We start from the raw sequence: 18,357 nt of genomic DNA on the forward strand, positions 1-18,357 counted from the left end.
AACCAACAGAGAGTCACAAACATACGAGGGCACCATCACAGGAATTATTACACTAAATACTTGCTGCTTACTAGCTTACAAGCTACCAACCAGAGAGCAACATGCTGAAGGCTACACTGAGAAAACACTTACAACTATCAAAAAACACTTAGAAATTAAGCCCAGGCTAAGCATGCAGCCAGATTCATTTGGTAAGGTGAATCTCATCAAACAGGCTCTTTAGAGGACACCATGCCTTTATACAGGATTCAATCCCAATTAATAATGAAAACCAATTTTAGAACAAACACTTGATGTGGCTCAGCCTCTGCATTGTTTACAGGGCACTAAAAAGTGACATAACAAATTCTGTAGTAAAACTGGTTTGCCTACTATGTAGATCATCTTCTTCTTTCATTTATTTAAAAAGTTGCAACCACTTCAGGTATATACTGGAAATTAAAGTTCCAGGTCTGGCAAAATCATCATGGACAACTGCAGCTTCAGACTACTTTTTAGGAGGAAAAAAAAAAAAAAAAAATACTGGCGCAGTTCTAGTGCAAATGAAAACCAGCTACTCGTAACAGTCCTAAAGCAAGGACTTTGTAAACAGAGTTCCTGAAAAGCCATTTAGATCAAATATGCACCTATTTCCTTTGACTAAATTTAAAATACTGAACTATATCCACAAATGTAATTACATTTAAAACTTGTTTCAAATTCAGTCATCATTTTTAACTCCCTAAATTTTCACTACAGCTTCTGTTACAATAGGCAATATGCAAAATACTTAAAAACAGACTTTCACACCAAAGCAAGTGATTTTAGACTTGAAAACACCAGTGGAAAAGCTCCAAAGGCAACATACTTTGCTCTGCTGAAAGAGCTTCAGAAACTTCACTGTTTCCCTGATCACAACGGCCACCTCAGCTTTACAGATTCTCTCACTTACAACTGCAGAAAAGCGGCAAATGCAACTGTCCCCCAAGCCAGAACACGGTACAAACTGCTGTCTACCCTCAGGAACAAGCCCTGTATTTGACTCCAGTATATCCAACACAGATACTGCTAATAGAACTGGCAGCTTGTTGGAAAAAAATTATCTACAAGTCCTTTCTATCTCTGCTTTCAATAAACTCCCCGAATCCCCACAGTAGAACTTGTGACTATTCACAGCAGAAATATTTAAGATAGACAAAAACTGAAAGCTCTTGCAGTGTGCCTACATGCGTGTAAGTCTTCATGAGTGGAGTGGGGAAGGGTGACTTGCAGCAGTCCCTCTTTTGTGTGCAATGTCTAACCTTTCTGATTTGTCAGGAAATTAAATTCATGCCTCAGCTCCACTGCACTCACTGGTATGTGTACAGAAACATGAGTTGGATTTTTCTAGTGCTAATAAGCTCTGGAGGAACCTGTCATGTTGAGCGTCATGGAGCAGGAACATCTGAATAGCTTTGCATAGTACTAAGCCACATTGACAGAGCCAGGACTGACACAGGCAAATGAGGCATGCCATACCCGGCCTGGCTCTCTGCTGAGCCATTTACGTGCTTCTGTACCACGCTCCCTGCTTTGGGAGCATGGCACAAAGACACTTGATCCAACTTCCTGGAGCTGACTCAGGTATGCAGGGCTCATTAGCTTCGGCTTCATGCTGGGTGAGCCAGGCTAAGTGCTTGTCAGGTCTGGGCCGGCCTTAAAGCTAACATAGTCAAGGTCACCTGCTGTTATGCCCAAGGAAAAAAATCAAAACAAACAACAACAACAACAAAATGAACAAAACCAAACCAAAAACCCCCCAAAAGCAAACCAAATCAAACTCCCAAAGTCTAGCTGGATTGGCCCCTACATGAGACCACACTGGTGAGTACATACGAAGAGCAGGGTCAATGCCCAGCCTCACTCCCTACCTAAGCTGACTGTGAATAACACAAGCCGGTTTCACAAAATCCTTAATCTTTTACAGAGACTCTTGAATTCATCTGACTAAAACGGATTTTCCAGGGAAGAGCAGTAAAGATCTGATATTCAGGAACACCCCTCCAAGAGTCTGAGACCATTGCAACCTCTACTGCATTTCTCCTGACAGAAATTCTGAGATTATGGAGAAGAGCTAGCACCTTCGCTGTGCAGCGAGGGGCCTCAAGCACACAGAGCTAGCTTTGGATTTTGGCCCAGGTGCCCCTCAAAACAAGAGTTTGGTACTAAAATGTTTTTAAAATTGTGACTGTAAGTATTGTATACAAAATCATGAAGGGAGCATATGGCAAGCCTGAATGCTGACCAACGTATTTCACATCAGAGAGAGGTGTTCAATCTGTTGGTTAAACTGAACAACAAAACGCCAGTGCCATTAGTCATTTTATTGGCAACTGGCTCATTGCCTCTAGTTACACTACAATTTGAGGAAAAGTATTTCTTGCTCTTTTATTATCAATATGTACATATTGATATATAAGTATATGAAAAGTTCAATAATACATGTTGATATCTGAGTGTGAATGACATGTTTTTAAAATGTTAATGACTTGAGCATCCTGACTGTTCTAGGCATGTGGCAAATTAAGTACATGCATATACATGGAAGGCCATCCCTGCTGGGCACATGCACAATTTTAAGCTTGTAATTATGTCCTTTGCCAAGAGGAAGATTAAAAGAGATCACTTTAAGTTACTCAAGTATCCTATGTATAGCCTGAAAAGAAAGAAAAACTAAGATTAGGCAGTAATTGAATAGTATTCTGCACATTCAAAATCAGGAGTTAAAAGAAAATTCCTGCCTGTTTTTCTCAGAAGCCTGAAAATAAATTATTTAGAAAAGGACATTTTTCTTCAATTAAGTTTATTCTCCTATCTTTATTTTAAGTTATACGATAGATTCTGAATATAAATATAGCTTTATCTAGGTGCCTTTCATAAAAACCAAAACTGCAAATTGTGAATTTAAAATTTAAACGTGGCCTTTTTAGGTTCACATAAACAGTTGTGGGTTTGTTTGTTTGTTTGTTTGTTTTTGTTTTTTTTTTTTTTTTTTAATAATGACTGTGGAGACAATGAGTTTGATCTAAATGCATATCTTCAAACTTCACAAAATTCCTGGCTCAGGAATATCACATCTCCTCGTCAGATGAGGAGATGAGTAATCTGAGTATACAAAACTAAGTAATCTTAGAGTGAACAATCTAATTCTCAGAAGCTGTATTTAAAGATCACAAAGTTTCTATTATAATAAAAAAAATCCTCAACCCCCCAAACAATAAAACCCCAAACCAAAGGAAATGATAAGTTCTAATCCCATGTTTCCCCAACACTGAAAAGTCTAACTTTGCTTCCAATACAGGACTCCGATACAGTTTTTATTATTATTTCATCTTTGCCCCTACTACACACATTTTAGTAGGAAGGATTTTTTCACCATGCCTATTTTTGCTGCCAAAATTTTCTGGCACAAAAATCACAAAGACGGAGGGTAATGCTGTTTTAAGGCTTGTAACAGCTGTTATGTTGAGAAGCTATTTTTATTTTAATAAAGAACTACACTGTACACTTATGCATATTGAACTTTTCAGAAAATTCTGTTCTAGAGTTTCAAGCAGCATGAAGTGCAGAAGTGAGATACTTGGCAAATCTGTCAGCTAGACAAGGATTTCTGCATGATACATTCTTTGTATGAACTTTACAAAGGCTACTTAGAACCTGCTTCTGCTTTACAATGTATACAGTGCAGTCTAAATTTCAGCTAGTAGGAGAAGAATGAGAATGAACTTGGGCAAAAGATGGAATGACTAAACCCAAGACAGCTGTACCATATACAAAGAATAATCTTCCTCCTTATGTATAGAACTGTGCATAATTTGTGTGAAATTCATAAAAGCACTCACGGCTTGAAGGAACCGGAAAGACAGGAGGGCACTGTCAGCTTCCCCCCATGAGTGTTTGTCTTCATAATCTCCCTCCTCCAGCAAGTACTGACGGCCTTTGTAGCGTTCCTTATCATAGGCAACCCATCTACAGCAACCAGCAACAAAAGAAAGAGAAATAACTAAAAGCAAAACAACCACGCACATGATTTTCCGTAACAAATAAAAGGGGAAGAGACCATCCTAAGAACACTAAAATGAGTATCACAGTCTCAGCTAACAAACAAAGCAATGCTTGTCTGAAATCACAACAGGCACACATGAAGTGTTCTTTGTGGACCTAAATCCCACCATGTGATTCTTTCTCCAACAACAGTTTATTTGTGTAACGCTTTTCCATGTACCTCTTCTCAGTCAGCCATATCCCCCACACCAATATTTGTTACTACAGAGGCTAGTATGCATCTAGTGGCCAAAACACTGTAAGCCACTAATTGTCAATGATAAAAACCAAGCGGTAGATCTCTTCAGTGTATTAATAAACAATGAAATTCTACTCTTGCTGGAGCTGGTGACAAAATCAATGGTTTTCACCAGAACAAAATTTCACCTGCTTATATTGTTTCCTGCTCTAATCTAAAAACATGTATGTATCAACAGACAAGTGAACTGAATTTATACAATATAATGCATACGGAATATGTTTCAGCACTAAGGGAATAAAACTTCTTAAAGTATTTTGAACGAATAGATAAGGCTTGATTAAAAGAAGGCATTTCCACATCAACTTTGAAAGCTCTAATAGATCTTAATTTGAAAATGTGCTTCCTCCTCCTTTTCTCTTGTAAGCATTTCTTTTATTAATGCCCCCTTGTAAGTATTAGAGCTGCTGTACAAATTTTGTCAGCATGGAAATTTGGCAAGAAATGCTAGCTTTACTTTTAGTACCATTTGATTTACATTATTTCAGCTGTTTAAGTTACTGCAGTATTAAAAATAAAAGCCACCACAACAGACAGAAGGATGATTTTTAATAATTTGAGGCTTCCCAGATAGCGAATATATAATGTATTTATGAATACATTATTTCAGTATTCACAAATAAACTTACTTTGAATTTAGTGCTTGTAAGATTCTAACAACCACGTGAAAGGAAGTGTTATTACACCTTTATATTTAAGTATTAACATTGAAATCCCCTAGGAAAAAAGTAAGTCTCTGAAAACTACTTTATTAATAAGCTCTTTGGCAGAAGCAACCATTCTGTGTGCTTTCAAACAGTCCTATCCTGTTGGGTCTTGGGAGAGATTGAAAAAACAGTGCGTGGGGTTGGCAGCTCTCTAGAATAGCTGGCGCTGTTTACCTTGTGAGCAGTCCACCTAAGGACTGCGTTACACAGCCCTTTTCTGTGCGTGTGTGTGTATGACAGAAAAGGGCAGGGCAACACAGCATCAATCTGAGGCCTCAACGAAGGAAGATAAGGGTAGATTCTTAATTCCAGATAACATGAAACAGGTGGCAAAGAAAAAACACCAAGACAGTAAAACAGTTTATATATTTCAGAGGCATTAAAATGTCAAACGGAAGACTGACCACACCTACCCAAAGTCATTTCAGTAAATTAAGTAGAGACTGTCAGAAGTATAAAGCAATATAACTTAAAGCTCTGTGTGAATGCTGTCATTAAGGAGAAAAGCGGCCCAGTTTATTGGCATCCAAATGGTAAACAACACTGACTTCATGCCTCTCACACAGTTTTATCTTCCTATATCCCCTTAGATAGATAAGCCATATGGAGAGTTGGTTTTATCCAAGGCTAAAAATTAACAATATAAATATATATTCCTTTATTTTCAAAGTATTTTACCAGTGAGAGACTCTAATCACCCCTTAGTTAGCACTCCTCAGCATTTAGTTATGATTTCCTATTTTAAAGTAAATAAAGTGAATTATACTTACACTCCACCGATTACACGTATTGATCCAACTTCCTGAAACTCCTCTTCACTACCAAAGAGAGCTGGGATGGAACTGATGTTTTCTGAAAACTCTTTTGACCATCCTCCAAAGTGGGTTTTCTCATATATTATTATCTAGAAAACATGATGTTGAACAATGCCTTGAGTATGCCCTGAATAGTAATTTGAAGTTTGGGGTGCATGTACTGCTACAGTATGTGGAAGATGCCTTTTTTTTCCTCCCCCCAACAAACCATCACTATGAAGAAAATGCAGTTTGGCATTCCCTAGCCCTTCTGATTCTCGAGCGCCCTAGAAGCTGAAGAGATCCTATTTGGATTTAGATTGGCTTGTCAGCCTATTTGCAGACATTTCCACAGAAGGATATTTATTCAAACAATCTATATACATAAATGCACACTACAGCTCTATGACAGTGATTTATCCTGTAATCCTGTGCCTGGGCAGTGTATATTAGCCTGCAGTGAATTCTACCTGGTCACAAGATAGACACACTGAACTTAATCCTTCAAAAGTAGACAAGAAGTCTTTCTCTGTACTTTGCTGATGTTATTTCAGGGACTGCAATTAACACCCCCCTTGAGTTTCGTTATCTGCCAAATCACACAAATCAGCTATTAATAGTATTAATACTTACTGCAATATTTAGTAGAAAAATGCCCAAGTCTTGCATGTATTTGTATAAGTTACTTAAAGTATTAGCATTTTTGTGGAGAACTAGAAAAAGGAGGGAAAAGGAGCAATAACCCTGGATTAGCTTTCTGCTCCTCAAATCACAGAAGGGTCACGGTCTCACTCATAACTCTTGTATTGGGATCAACTATAGGAAGGAAGGGTCCTATTCCTGCTCTCCCCTGCCTCTGCCTTTTTTGTTAAATTTGGTACATTAAATGGGAGATTCTCTCCAGATCCCCTTCCATTACAGTGACTGATTTGCCAGTCAGGAGAACTAATTTTATTTCCTAAAAGCTTTACAATTCTTCTATAGCAATTTCACATTCTCCCAATATGTAAAACCCAAAGTACTACTACATTTACATCTCACGAAACACTAGTAAGAAAGTGGACTTGACAGCAATAGTGATTTTTTTCTTCAGCAGCAAACACTGAATGCTTAATCAAACATCACATACCCAACAAAAAGAAAGCTTAAATAGAGGTTTTATATATTTCTGATGTGCTTATATTTTATTCTCAATGTCCTCAGTGCTTACCTTAACATTCATTGGCATCTGTACCTTTAGTCCACCCTAAAAAAAGATGGGGGGGGAAAGATATTTTATATAAAACTTAAAAGTTATGCTTTGACAAGTATTTTATAGTGCTATCAGAAGTCTTCGTAATTATATTCCCCATTTTCAGTGTTGGCTGAATCAGACACTAACTTAAATACTTTGGTCATTCATAAAGGCCAGGGACACTATAAACCTGGCCTACAAACAAATCAGTGCATCGACAAGCCTGTAGGGTGCAAGCAATTTAAAAATACTCCTTCAGTGTCTATTAGCAATCTAAAGCAAATATTTACTATGTGTTTTTAAACTAATTTATATTGACTAATTTTTAAAATTAACTTTTAAAGCTTTGTTGTATATATTTCAAGCTTCTTAAGCACAAATGGTGGAACACTAAGAAATTATTAACACCAGAAGAGAGAGAAAATATAGGCTGACATATTAATGTCTATGGTCAAAGAACAAATACAACAAATGCATTTTCTCTGTAAATGTTAGTGAACAATGTTCCGTGAGGGAACAAGACACCTACCTTCCATGAGTGACTAAAAGGATAGCTGTTAGGTCTTACTCCCTTGTGGTTTTTAAACTCTCTTTCTGTAGGCTTGCTATGCATACAAGTAGAATTATGTTATACACTTCCACATCTCTTTCATATTTAGATCTGCATGCTGTGTACCAAAACAAAAATGAGCTACATCCCCCAGGATTTTTGTGCAATGTGTGGTCACAGAAATACTACTGGGTAATAAATTCCCCACCTGGTCTTCGACCCCCAGTAGACTCTAGCTGTACCATCAAAAAAAGAAAATCACCAACTTCTGAAGAGCTTTTTCAGTTACTGAATTACTGCTGGCTGCAATACAATTAAGAACCTTTCAGTTCTGTCTTATTTGATGTCCACTCAACAACAGCGGTTTCCCATTAGGATGTTCTAGTGAAGCAGGTGCTCCCTCTGACTGCATGGGGTCTTACTTGGGCAGACGCAGAAGCCCAGCAAACCACAGCGACCACCGTGCCATTACAACACTGTAAATGCACCATGTTGTGAGATTAGCGTTACATGTATAAGGATTAACCCTGAAAGGATGTTAGAACCTAAGATATATTTAGAGCAAAACCTTCGAGGGAGCAACATTAGGTAAAGGAAGGGACACAGCTTATTAGGGAATTGTGAAGTCCTCACCATTTTTAAAGGACGCAGAGATTTTATATCTGCTGAAGGAATTTCAGATGGTGAATCGCATTCGTCCAAAACCTTCATCTCTCCCTTGTAATTAAGGTCTGAGTAAGCAAGCCATCTATAACAATAAGGATAGAAGGATTTATTAATCTCATTACCTAGATTACAAAGATCTTATTAAAATTGTTGTCCTTTTTGTACTCATAAGAGCTAGATAATGTGTTTTAGGTACTGCCAGCACAGCATAACAAAGCTGTATTTAAATACAATGGCAATATCATTGCAAAGATCATAGATACTTCTCAGTCCAAACTAAACATTAATGAAAGAGAAGAAAATTACCAATTTGTTTGCTTATATTAAAAATCTAGTTTGTTACACTCTGAGTATACAAAACCAGTATCAGTACTGAGGATGAGACACTTGCATCAAATTTTTCCTAGGATTGTCACCTTAGGAATTAAAAGGCTTCTAGCATCAATTCTGCTTTGTTTTTTCAGTGCAAGTTATTAAAATACAATGATTTACAACACTCCTTTGGAAAGCAGGCTATCGTAATTTTGACATGAAGGTTATAAATGCTGAGACTCCTTCAGACTGTTTTAAATAAAAAAGCAAGCTGAATGTAGAAGCTGGACACAGGGTTAGTAGACCAAATAAGGAATGGAGGAAGTGACATTGAGCCATATGGAAAATTATTTTCTTAGCACTACAGATACAGACCATAAGCAGTTAAAAGTTATACTAAGTTCTATCAAAACTAAGACAAGACTGTTTTTAATTCCTTCATCACCTCAAGCTTGATGGACATATTGCGAGATTGTGGGAAGGAAGGCTTGGCACACATGGAAAGGCTAACTCAAGACTCTTGTAACAGAATAGCTTACGTCATATTCTGCAACTACTTATCAGAAGAGGCACAGAACTCCCAAACTTCAAGAACTGTGAAGTGTTGGCCATTTACCCAGGAAACAAACTAGTCTGCTCAATACAGGAAATACTGGGCTACCAAGGGGACTGTATCATACTGCATCACCTCACTCCAGAAAGTCAGGATATGGCTGTAGCTTGAGAAATGCTTGGATGATGGAATAATCATCTTCTGGTATGCAGCCATAGTGTTACAGTTATAACAGCGTGGGTGACTAGGGAGACACTACCTGTTCTCCAATGAACTAAACTCTAATTATAGCTGAGCCGCTTCTTCTATTTATAAAGCTACTCAAAGATGGAATTACAGAGGACTTCTGCCAGCAACTAGAGGAAAAATGCCTTCAAAAATTTGGTTCCACTACTAGGAGCCCACACAGTATGGTGCTGAAGTGTAGAGCTCAGAATATCTAGTGTGTGTTAACTGATTTGTAGCAATACCCCCCAAATATTGTTCCTATTGCTGACTGACTTTCACTCCATGTTACCGCTCTACCTGCTGGCAAAATGCTATTAAGAAGGTTCAGTACTCACACGCCCGATTTGACTCTTATATAAGGGTTTTTTTCAACATCCAGCTCTTCTAAATTGGCAACCGCACCCTGTATGCAGATAGGACGTCCCTCTGTACCACCAGCTGCCAGGCAGAACTCTACCTCTGGAACGCCACAGTCCTGCAGAAACAAATCAAAGGGTAACGCTTAGCCACGCTTGCAGAGTCTGCCCCATCACAGCAGGGGAAGGACTGGTAACATTTCCTTCTTTTTTCCCCTGTCTTCTCACCCTTCTAACCTAACTCCAAGGCTTCATATGATGGAATGGGTTTAGTTTTTTTTAAACAGAAACTGGAATTTTTAGAAAAGCTAAGGGAAGTAAATTTCCAGCTCCCACCAACTTTCAAAGAAGAACTATGCATTTATGCCTGTTGGGCTACTTTCAAAAATCTCAGTTTAAATACACTCCAAGTAAAGGATCTGACAGTATTTACTGATAGACAAACCATGCATATAATACTGTTAGGTTGCTGGCTTTTTTTTTAAAGACACTGCTTCCATAACACACATATAGATAGATAAGTATGATGCGTGCATAACTAAAACTTCTTAGAAATGTCTACTACATTCCCGCCTCCCTCCCTCAGCAACAATTATGTTCTGTAACGCACCCAACTATGGTTTGAAGCCATGAATTCAATTTTCTGTCATGCTAAATAAATCTACAGCATTTTAGACGAAGAAAGAAAAAGTAGTACTAAAAAATGTTTGTTTTGTTAGGTAGACGCTTCAGCAATTTTCCTGTTACTACAGAGCAACAACCTCTATTACCCTACTGGAGGTTTTCTGCGGAGAGATACCTTGCTGGAGAACAACCTGTTGAACACATGATCTTCTCTAGAATTTGCAGGGATGTTACTGAACCACACTCATTTCATAATATTCATATAAAATGCATCACCAGTGCTTTCTTTAGCAGCATTCAAACACACCATGACTCAGCGAGGACCTTCTATAAGGCTCTCCTTCAGCCTTGCCTTACAGAACAGTCTTCCTGTTACAGTGAAAGGCGGCTCACGTGCTTACAGGGTTTGCTCAGCTGTAGCTGGAAACCTTCACTTCTCAGTGATAACTTCACACCACCCTTCCCCTTATCCTCCTGCCCCACAGGCCCATTCACATTAGACCACACGGCTTGGACAGCATAAAGAGACCCCGAAAGTCCTAAATGTGGCTGGAGGAAGATGCCCCTTGCACGTGCACTAGAGAAGAGGGGTGAGAAGCTGTCCCTGAGGGTGCCCTCAGAGAAGCACCTGGTTACTGAATTTGTGAAGAACCTAAGCAGAGTCACATTGTGACAGAGATCCTACATGGCCTCTGCCAGACCCGAAAGGCAAAACACAAGAGCTTACATAGAAATCCAGCAACAGGCCACAAAAGCTCTTAAAAGTTACAGTAACTCATCTCATGCAACACCTGCATGCTCTCCTTTTTCGCATAGGTTTTGAGTGGAGCTTTCAAACGATGGGAGTAACATCCCACCTAGAAATACCTCTCTTCTTGGTTAGCAAAGTTCTTTCAGTAGTTATTTAACTGTCAGCAATTAATGTGGCAATTGTAACAGATGAATTTCAGGATATTATTTCACCTTCCTCATGAGACTTGAAGTAATGCAATATACTGTTTTGGCAACTCTCCCTCATGCATAATTGTGTTTCCTATGTATTGTACCTTGCAAACAATGTACACTATTTGTTTTTAGAATAAAAACTGCGATACCAGAATTTTTACTCTCAGATGAGCAAAACGAGAAAAAATATAAAAAAAGACTTTCTAATAGAATGCTACTTTATAGCTAAGTGCTAAGGAACACCATAACTCAATTCTAACTGTATTGCCAGACAACTTTAAGAAAAAAAATCTCATCGTATTCACATGTATAGATATATTATTAAATCACAGTTAGAAAACTTGAAGTTCGTGTTTTTTTTTTCTAGTAAAGCAGATATGTGATAAGGCTGAAATGTGTGAATCCAAAAGAAAATCAGAAGTTGCACCTATAAGAATTCCACAAATAACAATGCTAGACTCTTAATGGTTTCAGATAAATTCTGAAACAAAGCATCTACAAGACTAGACAAGTGGCAAAATAAAGTATCTTTGCCTGCAGGCTCAGACAGAATACGAGACAGAATATGTTTAACTTTAATTCAGTAGGAGGCTTTTGTGTGTGCTTTTTTTTGTTGTTGTTGTTGTTTTTTTATTATTATTATTTTTATTTGAAGATTGGAAAAAGCCAGTCTGTATTCTCTTTTCAAGTTTGCTCTCCTGACTCTGAAGCTCACGAGGCAGGCTCCACCTCAAGAGATGAAGAATGTAGCAGTTCTCCAAAGTGCAGGTAAAGCACAAGCACTTATAACAAAATCTTTCCTATTTATCACCATCTCTCTCCAGCCAGATTTGGACAGTCATATAAAACCCTCTACTCATTGTGATGGTATTTTTGTGTGTGCTAGATTAAGTCCAGAAAGTTCTTTCATGAAGTGTAACATAGTAAACTGTGGTCTTCAACAAAAGCAATTCAAATACCTATTTTTAATGGTAATAACATGTTTGAGTAAGAAGTACATTGTGTTTTCTAAGCACATTTTTTTAAAGTCACAAATATACATTTTGACTTAGATATCAAGTTCAATTTACATATGTTAATTCACAGACTGCAGAAAACGGTAAAATTTAGAGTTAATGTATGAAGCGAACACTATATATTTGAAGATATACACTCAGGTGCTATGCCATTAATTTATATAATTTAAGCATGTAAACTTTGGCTTGGCAAATATTTGCCCTAGCATGTTCATATTTGCCTGAGCAAATTTAATAGGCTCATTACCTTCAGAGGCTTCTTTAACATTCCTAATAAAGCTACCATCTTTACAAACAAAATGAAAACCACACTAATTTGATAGCATTCAGGTTTAGAACTAGATCCTTCAGTCCGAAGCCCTTTCATTTGCAAGGCGTCAAGATTTTTAAATAAGATATCCACATGCAAAACTACTCCCATGCAAAACTATTACCACAGTGTTTCAGGCCAGATCCAAAACTGGAAAGTTTCCTCCCTATATACCCTTCTGGCCCTGCCATCCCCCATCATAAGCAGTCAAAAATCATGTCATTCATTATCCTACTGACACGTCAGGGAAAAACAGAATAAAAAGCACAGCAAACAGATTAGGTAGCTGTGTTCATTTCCAGTGATAACACACAACCAGCAAATGCTTAGGTAGGACACAGCCTCCAGGCATCCCACTCTGTCTTCCTTTACTCTGAAATACTCTCCTATCTCCACAGGGTCATCCTGGAATGCCTGTGCTTTCCTCATGGTCTCTTTGGAGCAGAGATGTTTACAAAAGCACAGGGAATACTCATGCTAGCTTGCAGAGAACAAACACTTCCAAAACAGTAACATGGCCTTCAGCAGAAAGGGTAAGGCTTCTTCAGAAGAGAATTAAGACGACCCTCAAGACCTTAGCATGAAATATTACTCTTCAGCAGCATCTTGGACATTTTTCTAGTCTGACCAAGAGCTTCACCAGAAGTGAGAGACCTTGAGCCCTCAACCCCCTCAAGGTGATATTGGCTGTTGACCCTTCTTTTGGCTCTAGGGTTACAGGCCTAAGCACTAGCAGGGCTAAATAATCTCAGCACTGTTAGGTCTTCTCCTCAGACCTGTAAACTGTGGTGACTGAAGTGATCAAAATAGCCTATTTAAATGAGACAGCCTTTTATGTCAACAATAGGACAAATAATGACTAAAATCTGGCTTCTTAAGCTAAATGCGAAAACAATGATGAGAGAAGAGTCTATTGAAAACCAGGCCTAATTAGTTCTGGTATTCACATGATTGCTTTTTAATACAGTCTAGACATACATCTTACTTTTGATACACAGTTTGCCCTTAGGATGTGTCAGCTTCTGCAGCATTTTTTATTTTAAATCTTACTCACTGTCAGTCCTCCAGCCTTTTTTACCCATTCATAATTCTTTCTCCCAGTTCTCCTGCTTCGTACCACTCTTCCTACCACCCATCACCACCAAACCAAACTACAGAACTCAACAGGTCTGGTACTAAAATAAAATAATACTAGGGAAATTAATGATTAATGTCTTGTAGCTACCAACTAGCAAAGGAGACGATCTGAAGCTGCTGGGAGTCTTCCTATAGCACCTGACAAAGTAGTCCCTGCTTGAAATAATAACTTCTTTTCACCTAGCAAACCGCACAAACAAAAGAAACACACCCTTCATGTAATGCCGTGAACATTCCCATTACAAAGAGCTTTGCTTAAGGAGAGTCCACAAGGAATCCGGTTAATCCCTGCCTAACCAACTTGTAGACTGATTATAAACTGCTGTTTCAGATCTCTTCATCACCTTGCAAAGTAGTGATTTACAAGATCACTTCAGAATGGCAACATCAGCAACTCCTCTCAGCTCTTGTTTTTGGAAAAATAACACTTAGCACACTCTTCGGGCTTCCAGAAACACAGAAAAAGCCCTCCAATTCAGTAAAATCAAGGTATGCATTTGCAGTAGAACAGAGAACTGACTTGGCTAAACAGACAGTGCTGCAGGAACTGCATTGAATCTGTGTGTGCAGGCAGCCTTTGCCAGCCTAGGCTCACGATGGCTTGCCTTAATGGAGTTCAGACTCCCCATTACTTCAAATAGGTCTGCAATTTACTAGTTGCATGATCTGTTCCTTTGGGATCTTCCCTCCACCCCAAGTTTCTTCAAATTAAACACACATGGATACATCTAATATGTACCCACAGTAAGTCAAGCCGCAAGCTAACCACAAAGCTAACAATTGCTTTTTCTAGAGGCTTAAAGCCATTTCAGAGCATAAAGCTACTGGTAGACAGTTTCTCAGCAAACTAACATCTGCCAGTAAAAAACAAGAATAATATTAAATATACCTCCTACAGCTTCTTTAGTAAACATCTGTTTTTCTCTTCTTTGCAAGCCATTTTCTTCTCAAATATTCAGCCAATTTTCAAATCTGCTAACTCAAGGCATCTGAGCAGCCATTAAACAAGCACCATAAAAAGCCACTTGAAGAATCAGAAGACAAGCCAGACAGCCTGGACACACAGCCAGTGTGACCCAACTAAGACAGAGAAAAGTCACTGAGCTACCTAGCCTATGAAAAAGAGAATGACAGTAAAACATAGGATCCTGCAGATCCCATATACGAGCTGCCTGAAAAAGAAACAGCTATTTGTCAATTAAAAATAATGCCTACATTAAAAAAAAAAAAAAAGTAGCACTTTGGCAAACTACCTTCTAAAAGCAGTTCCAGACCAGCTGAACTACAACCTGAAAAAGAGGGATGCTTTCATGAATCAAAGTTTAGAGGACAAAACCTGGCTAAGCAAGTTCCACACCCACACTAGCTCTATACAGCTCTATGGACTAACAGCGAAAGTCCTCCCAACCAACCATACCTGCCAGAGGTTGATAACATGAGATACAGTGTGCACTACTGAACTAGTGTACTGTAACAAAGCTTTCCATCTGTGTTCCATACAAATGAGCCACGTACTGGAAGAACAACAACGCCTGGACCTACTTAGCTGTATTAGACAGATTTTTATCAAGCATGATGAAGCTAACCACAGTGTCTTTCCTATCCAGTGGTTTTCTTTGATACCCAAGACACACTCGGCTTCCCTTGGCTTCAGACCATAGTTCCACATGTTATTGTGGTATTTCTTTAATTATTTAGCTGCCTTACACATTATTAATCAATATTCATATTCCATATTGGTCAAATGCTTTTAATTTGTTTAGCTCAAAGAAATGTTAAGTATTCATGCCCTCAGCCAGTGTCTTTTGAATTTATTGTTAAGTCTTTAAGAGAATGAAAATGTATTTCTAGTTGTTATTACATTATGCCCCTGTATTGACAACAAAAAGTTTATCAATTTTAAAACGACCTCTATACCAGCAGAGATCAGAGAAACACCAGCTTTTCTGAATAACTTTCACACTGCAATACAAACGACAACTCACTCACAGTAAAGGGCCATTGCCCTGTGAATAACTGGAATGTTATGCTAAATGAGAGCACTAAGTCTTCTTAAATCACAAGATCTGGTAAATATATTCCTCATTCACTGAATAACAATGGTTGCATTATATTTAGTTTTAGGCATTCGATTCCTATCTTTTCAACAAAAAGCCTTTTAAACTTCTGGCTGTACACAGAGCCAGATGCTGTAGGTGTACCACTTGTCCTCATGGAAATCCCACAGACGGCAAAAGCTGCAGAGGGAGTGACAGTAATTTTTGGAGGCTGTGTTGCACAAATGGGATTGAAAACCCAACTACTAACTTCTGAAACAGAAGCCATACAGACACAGTAGATAGTTTACACTTAAGATAAACACTTCTTTGAAAAAATATTAATTCACTCCATTTATTTTCAATTAACTGGACAGGTAAACATCTAAAAGGAGGGGAATCACTCTGTCAGGTAAAGGTGATGGCAAAGAAAGATAATCCATCTGCTCATTACCTTCAGGAAGAAAGGGAAATTTAGCACAGCAAACACCCTGAAATTTATCTTGAAGGTGAAAACTGTGATTCATAGCAAATTTTAATAAAATTAGAAACACAGCATAAACACATTGACCACTGCTTGTAATATACCACTATTACCAACAGAAAATATTTATGTATGCAAGTATATTATTAACAAAGTCTATACCTTTGTTACATGTTTGATTGAACCAACAGTGAGGTTTCTTTGACGATGTTTCATGCCCGGGAGATCCCAAAGGTGATCCAGCACAGCCTCTCCTTCTTCTAGTACGTATTTCCGACCTTGGAACTTTGGTTTCTCATAAAAAATCCAGCTGTAATAATGATATCATGAACTGAGTTGCTGCTGTTAGGCAAAGCTGTCCCTATACAGCACATCTGCTGGAAAGCTCAGTAATGAGCTCTTCTTATCAAGCCAACTATCAGACCTTTCTTATGCTGTTCCTTGTCATGTTCGCTTTAGATAAATACGGGGCTTGTAGTTCTGTGCTTTAAAAGTAAAATACACAGTTCTCCTCCAGGACGTAGCTTAACATAACTTAAAATATTAACTGTATAAAAATACAGCTAAAACAATGAAAAAACAAAGAGCCTTATTTTACCAGAACAAATATATTAATTGACGTATCAAAACATGTCCTGTTCAGGCAGATACTATGCAAGGCATAAAACATATACATATTAATAATGACATTCAGTATTACTTAGGACATGAGGGAAATAGATGCAAAATCAATGCTGTCAAAACTGCATAAATGTGACTTGCATTGTTACTATGGCTGACAGTCACACACTCACTGTAAGCACCACCAAATAAATTCCAGTGCAACAACTGACATGGTCCCAGCCCTAGCTTCCCCAAGCAAACAGAGAAATACTTGCAAAATCTACCTTAAAGGTACATGTAAATCCTTCTGCATCCACATTCCTCTAAATGCTACATTAAAAACAGCAGCTGTGATTGTTCATTTTATGTTCCTTCTGCAACAGCTACCATATAATGAAACCAAACTGTAAAAAAATCTCATTTTTTTGGGCATAGACATACTTCTAACGATGATTCTGGCTGTACTGTCTCAGCACTTCAGGCAAGAAATCTAAACTTACTTGTGGTTCTATTAAAATCTTTCTGTTTGAAGCTAGTTCCCAGGAGAAACAATATATTATTTCTGTACTGCAGCATTTGAAGCCTTGTTTCATGCTTATTCCATTGGTATTAGTCTAATTATAAAGAAAAAAAAAAAAAAAAAGACACTCTTCCAGATGCGACATGTGTCATAAATAAAAAAACCTGAAAATACAAAACACATAGACAGTCTTTTGGAAAATCTCTATTTAAATATGACCTGGATTTCTTACCATCCTCTAATTATCCTAAGTAATGCTCCAGTGGGAAAGATCCAGGACGTGGTGTCTAGCACATCAGAATGAACTTCTTGTTTAGTTTTGTCACCATAAATATCATATATAATAATCTGAAACAACATACAAAGCATACAAATGAGAGCCCATTTCAACATACAGTGTAGACAATTATTCTTTTGCTTGGAATAAAACCTATTTCACTTTGTGCCCAACTCAATTGATAGACTGCTTCTTTTATGAAACACTCTACTGATCTAAACGAGCAGTTGCTGACAGAAATGCAGTAAAATTACTAGTGGCAGGATTTTTATTAATATAATCTCATTATTAGCATATGCAAGCAATCATTAAATTACAGAAAACCAGATAAACAATTTCAGATGCTTTCCATTCAAAAAATTTTGGTGTAACAAAATTAGCCCATGTACCATGTTGATCTATGTGACACTAATTCTGCTTACCTTTCCTGGTCTTGGATTGTATTTGAGACTTGCCCTGTCAATGAGGTTCTGAAATGAAAAGGACATGGAGAACAACTATTAACATCTACACCAGTAGCACTAAGCATAGCCAGATTATTCTGGGTCCACTGTTTCTATAAATGTATGCAACTGCCACTAGAAGAAACAACTAAGATTTGTTTCACTGTCGTTCAGAGTTGGTGTAAATAGTTTAACATAATCAAACAATCAGCAGAAAGCAGCAAGTGTTAGAAAGGAAGAA

General features: G+C 37.9%; 1 protein-coding gene across 1 annotated transcript in view; it reads right to left on the reverse strand.

Annotated features, from left to right (window-relative positions):
• CRYBG3 (crystallin beta-gamma domain containing 3) overlaps positions 1-18,357 on the reverse strand; it is a 92,084-nt gene that overhangs the window by 26,870 nt on the left and 46,857 nt on the right. Inside the window, exons 5-12 of the mRNA XM_042789025.1 lie at positions 18,096-18,143; positions 17,629-17,744; positions 16,436-16,583; positions 9,701-9,840; positions 8,240-8,354; positions 7,033-7,068; positions 5,799-5,932; positions 3,861-3,987 (exon numbers count right to left, since the gene is read on the reverse strand). Coding sequence (XP_042644959.1) covers positions 3,861-3,987; positions 5,799-5,932; positions 7,033-7,068; positions 8,240-8,354; positions 9,701-9,840; positions 16,436-16,583; positions 17,629-17,744; positions 18,096-18,143 — 864 coding nt within the window. The remainder of the gene's footprint in view (positions 1-3,860; positions 3,988-5,798; positions 5,933-7,032; positions 7,069-8,239; positions 8,355-9,700; positions 9,841-16,435; positions 16,584-17,628; positions 17,745-18,095; positions 18,144-18,357) is intronic.

This window comes from Tyto alba, unplaced genomic scaffold (genome assembly GCF_018691265.1).
Source record: "Tyto alba isolate M040663 unplaced genomic scaffold, T.alba_DEE_v4.0 Super-Scaffold_14, whole genome shotgun sequence".
Taxonomy (NCBI): domain Eukaryota; kingdom Metazoa; phylum Chordata; class Aves; order Strigiformes; family Tytonidae; genus Tyto; species Tyto alba.